At 44.3% G+C, this 5159-nt stretch overlaps 1 protein-coding gene across 1 annotated transcript; it reads left to right on the top strand.

The window, feature by feature from the left end:
• Positions 1–279: 279 nt before the first annotated feature.
• On the top strand, positions 280–4275 carry LOC108960842 (jacalin-related lectin 16-like). The gene is made up of 5 exons (XM_018877053.2): positions 280–436; positions 2221–2467; positions 2881–3372; positions 3498–3902; positions 4051–4275. Exons 2-5 carry the CDS (start codon positions 2465–2467, stop codon positions 4273–4275), a joined length of 1125 nt encoding a protein of 374 aa, XP_018732598.1. The 5' UTR covers positions 280–436; positions 2221–2464.
• Positions 4276–5159: the final 884 nt, after the last annotated feature.

Raw genomic sequence — 5159 nt, 5'->3', positions numbered from 1 at the left:
GAAACAAGACGTATTCGTGAGTTTCGTAGAGGATGACCCGGGAGATACCTTCATATCGAACCTCTTCAAACGGCTGCACCAGGTGGGGATTGGCTACTTCGTAGATGACAAGAGAGAGGGCGCTGCGAACAACGAGGCCGAGCGCCTCCGTGCGATCCGCCAGCAGACGTTTGCCATTGCCCTGGTCGTTTTCTCCAAGAAGTATGTTAGACTCCAGCCCGTGCCTGAACGAGCTGGGCGAGATCCTCTACTGCCAAAAGGACTCCAGAGTCGCAGTAATTCCCATCTTTTACATAGACAGGGCAGACGTTTCAAACTTGGCGAGTAGTGACAAATTCAAAGAAGCTCTCGGGAGCAGGGAAAAGACACAGACAGATGCTCAGAAGAAGTAGAGTGCCCTAGCAAAGGCGGGTTACGAGTTGAAAGCCGCCAAAGGGTACGTCCTCGATGGTGAAGCCTAGTAACGTAGTCTGTGATATTTCTTTCTTTGATGTTATTTCTTTGGTGTGTCTGCTTTGGGGATGGAATTTTTGCGCAGTCGACAGAATTAATTTTCTTTAGGGAACAAGACAAGCAGAAGTCTCTATCGACTTTCCTGAAAATTCTTATTACCATTTTGAGAAAAATTATGTAAAACATGATGTGACTTTACCTGTTAATTTCAAGATTTTAGATGTACAATAGAAAATAATATCAGTTTTCATCCTAGATTTTGAAAACCTATAATTTGCACCTCTTAGCATGATCCTCAAATTCCGTCAAAGAAAATAAAAATCTTCGAATTCAAAAAGATCAATCCACCCTCTGGCTAATCCAAACCTTTGAACCATTCCCCCGTTTTCCCTCTTTCTTTTCTCGCACTTGCTCTGGCTTTCTCCCACCTTGCTCTCTCCCTGCAATGGGCTCTCACCATTGACTCTGACCAACGCTATGCCGGCATCGAACCCTACTGAATTCTCTGTGCATCTCTCTCTCTCTCTCTCTCTCTCTCTCTCTCTCTGTATTCCTCTTCTTGGCGACGATCGGCATGGAGCTCGACTTAGATTTGGAGACTCAGATTTGAGTCGAACTCAACAGATCTAAGTTGTGGCTCAGCGGGGTTGGCGTGGGTGGCGACGGCGCAGCTTGCATTGGCAATGCTGGGAAGGGAGGAGTGGCGTAGTGGGTGGGTCGACAGGTTAGGGCTTTAGCAAGTGAAGTTTTATTGAGTGAATTTGAAATGGTGAAAGTGGCAAGATCGGACGGAAAATGACAAATTCGTAGATATGACCAGCTCTTACACGTAATCGGAATGCTAATGGTAGGTTTACGAAACTTAATCTGCGAATTAATATGAAGCTGAAATATAAAGATGCTTTTTCATATTTTGCCGTGAAATTTTAAGAAAGCCAAAGCAAAACGTGTTAAATACTCCCCAAGTTTGCAGCGCACATTGTTGAAAATCGGTAAACTAAAATGAGAACTATAAAGGGAGACGTATGTAAAAAATTGTATAATGGGGGTAAGCTATGTTTCTTCCGCTAAGATTATTTTGGATTTTTAGCTTTCATACGTTTCGTGGGCTATATTTTGGAGTTTTATGCCCATAAACATGATAACGCAGTAGAAATTGAGTAAAGTATTGACGAAACTCTTTTGTCTTTTTTTTTTCACTTGTGGCGAGTTCATTTCACCAAAACTCAAGATTTCAAAAAAAAGAAAAATAAAAAAATGATTAGTTATATTGCTTTAAAAAATTAGTCAATGGAAATTATTTTCATTTGACAATAATTTATGTCTAAATATTTTCGTTGATGACGCAAATGTGCTTCATTCTTTCATTTTAGTAAGGAAAATAAGTGATTATATTTTGAAAAATATTTTCCAAATCTTGATGGTTATGCAAAATGAGCGCACTCTTAATATTTACTGTTTTACCGGCCTCAATCAGAAATGTGTTGTTTCTTGGCGTGTTACATGCATGTTACGATGCACCCTCTTCTGCCGCACAGGATGAGTTCACTATTGAAGGTAGAGCTTAAGTCAATCACCGTTTCTTTTACACATGCCAATGCCTATGGTGATCTAGTCAAGCTCGATCTTTTCTATTCATATGTCATATACCCACGTAAAAATTTCCGTAGAACGTTTGTCGTATGTTGGTTCTTGGGGTATATTTTTATGTTCATTTTAGTTATCCATATTGCTCATGATTTTTTTTTTTTTAACACTTTACGGCAGCAATGAATCGAAGCTCATTGACATAATAGTCGAGCGCCTTGTCAACGAGATCCATTCTCGATATTCTGGTAAGGATTTCACCTTCGGGCCTTTCGGAGGCGAAGGTCAAAGTAAATGGGAAACTGTTGATACAGAGAAGATTGATGAAAAGGAGATTCATGTTGAGTACAGAGACTTCATTAAGTCCGTTAAAGTCCACGAGGAGATCAGCTCCAAACCGCAAAATGACGGGAAGAGTCCTTTCATGGTTTGCATCTAGACTCTTTCCTTCTTGTCTTTTTCCGTTTCTATTTGAATGTCATAAGTTCGTCTTTCTAACTTATCAAAACATTAGTCAATCGTGGAATTATGAAGCTTGAGATTCTTAACGACTGCGCAAATCGACATGAAATTCTCATACCCGCGATGCATGAGGATCAATATGATTGTTTGAAAACAAGATTAATCCAGCCACAAACAAAGAGTAAATTAACTTCTGATTGTACAAATTGAAATTTACTACCAAATATTAGGAAACATAATTTACCCAAATCTTAGGATATTATCTGTTGTACCGATAATGAACCGTATTTCAAAAATGAACTGCTGATTTATTTTGCTTATTGAATGATGGAACTTATAATCCCTCAAGTCGAATGTCTTTTTGCGGCTTGTTTGCAGGTTAAATTAGAAAAAGGAGAGTACATAACTTCTTTTTCTGGATATTTCGAAAATGTGTGTGGTGTTTATAAGGGAATCGACTCTCTCACATTTCGAACCAATAAAAGGATATTGGGACCTACTAATAAAATGAAATTCAAAGGGGAATTCTTTTCCGTACCATCCAAAGGAGGGAAAGTTGTAAAGCTTTTGGTGAGTCGTAATAATGGATTTATCACATCTATTGGAGCACGTGTCGAGCTACAGTCTGATAAGTCCTGTGCCGCCAGTATCCAGTCTGTGGGTTTAATCGGGAGTAAAATAAGGTCAATCTATTCAAAGTGGGATGATGGCAATCAACACACCGACGTAAGGAAAATCATTTATGAACTTGAAGAGGGAGGGCGATTCATCCAGTCAATCACGTTTGAGTATCAAGAGAAGGATGGAGGAACGTGGCAATCGGAGACGCATGGGGTCAAGGGTGGAAAGAAGGAGAAGTCGATTGAAATGGTACGTCCCCCACATGGACATATGCTTTTTAGAATTCTCAAGAAACTCGCATTACCTACGATGACGGTGGGAGAACATTTCGAGAATTTATTTATGAGTTTTGATGGTTATGTCTATTATTGCAGGGTACAGGGGAGTATCTGACTTTAATGTCCGGATATTGGACGGAACATGGCATTAAACGTCTCAGGTTTCGGACTAACAAAAATAGGTCCAAAACTATTGGTGATGAGAATGGAATCGACGAGGGAGACAGAGTCTGTCTCCCAACGGGTGGCAAAATTGTCGGATTCTACGGGTGGGATTTTGGAAAGCTTCGTGGAATTGGAGCATATTTCGAAGGGCAGCCATTTGCAGGTGAAGAGGATCGGGAGGAAAATAAATTTGACGGTGTGAGGGAAATTTACGTAATGCCCATGCCCGACCAAAGTGGTTTCCGTTATATCAGGTTTCTGTTTGATAACGGTAGTGAAGAAGGTCTCGAACGTATTCACGGTAAGTGGACTGGAGAAGTCTTCGGGGAAAAACAGGTTTCTTTTTCTCACTTTTACATTAATCTCATCGGCGGAGATGATCTGAGTATGTGTCCGGTCATGTGATTTAGTAAATTAAACTCGACAAATTGGTCTTGTTTTCACCTCCTGTCCCACACCAAGAGACTCTATTGAGATTGCGCAGGTTCAATTGAAGGATTATCCACGGGAGTACTTAACATCGATCTCTGGTTATGTGGGAGAGGATGGTGCCATCAAATCGCTCACATTTTACAGTAATAGAGGAACACGCGGTCGCTACGGCAAGGAGGGCGATGGGAAGTACTTTTGGTATCCATCAACCGGAAGCAGAATCACAGGCTTTTATGGAACAAATGGCGAGACGAAGAACAGACCTCCTCGCCTATAAATAGTGGAGCGCTTCCGTCGTCGAAGAACACGAGCGAGCTCTGAGATATTCCCACCGAGAGACTTTGGGGGAGGAATCAAAGAGCGAGCGAGAGAGAACTAGAGTCGCGAGCTCGCCCACCCTCCACCGAGAGACTTCGGGAAGGCCGGCAGCGAGCGACTTTGAGAAGGTCAGATCCGGCCGGTGGAGGCTCGGATCTAGCCTGAGTGAGAGAAGATCAAGCCTAAGGAGGGTCCAGCCGAGAGCTGCGTCGCAGATCAGGGGGGACCGAGCCCTTCCGTGACGCCGACACCACGAGATCCCGACACCAGTTGCTGCTACTATCCCCCCACGAGCCGCTTCTCCTCCGAAGCTCGAAGGGCGATCCCGAGCCCGAGAGAGAGAGCCCCGGCTAGATCTAACCAAACCTAGGCCTCGCCGTCACCGTCGTGGCTTTCACCGTCGCAAATCGCCCCCTGCCGTCGCCGTCGTTGCCCCCTGTTCAAGAAAAGGTAAAAAGCCCATAGCCGTCGCCCTCGCTGTTCATCGTAGCCCCCTTCCATAGCCGTCGCCGTTGTCGTCGTTCTTTGTCACCACCGTCGCCATCGCCGTCGGAGTGCTCTGTTTCCCCCCCCGCGCGAGTGGATTCGCAAACCCTAGGGTTTGCGATTCCGGATCACGGCGGATTCGGGTTTGGAAAATGGGTAGGGTTTCTGCGATTTAAGGGGCGGAGGAAGTCGGGTCGGGTGCTGGAGCCGGGTCGGGTAGGGTTTCGCGGCGGGAAGCGGGTCATCGGGTCGGGCGTGTGACCCGGCGCTCTAGGGTTACGCAAGGCCGGCTTCTTCGCGGGCCGGGCATCCTTTTTTTAATAGGCCCAATTCCGTGTGTGTGGGCTCGTTTTTAAG

Source organism: Eucalyptus grandis, chromosome 7 (genome assembly GCF_016545825.1).
Source record: "Eucalyptus grandis isolate ANBG69807.140 chromosome 7, ASM1654582v1, whole genome shotgun sequence".
NCBI classification, from domain to species: Eukaryota; Viridiplantae; Streptophyta; class Magnoliopsida; order Myrtales; family Myrtaceae; genus Eucalyptus; species Eucalyptus grandis.
This window is presented reverse-complemented; position numbering and strand designations above follow the sequence as displayed.

Bases quoted from the DNA above. Each gene is read 5' to 3' on its own strand.
- LOC108960842 (XM_018877053.2), top strand. The intron at 3,373-3,497 runs GTACGTCCCCCA...CTATTATTGCAG, and splicing joins AGGAGAAGTCGATTGAAATG to GGTACAGGGGAGTATCTGAC. The intron at 3,903-4,050 runs GTTTCTTTTTCT...GAGATTGCGCAG, and splicing joins AAGTCTTCGGGGAAAAACAG to GTTCAATTGAAGGATTATCC.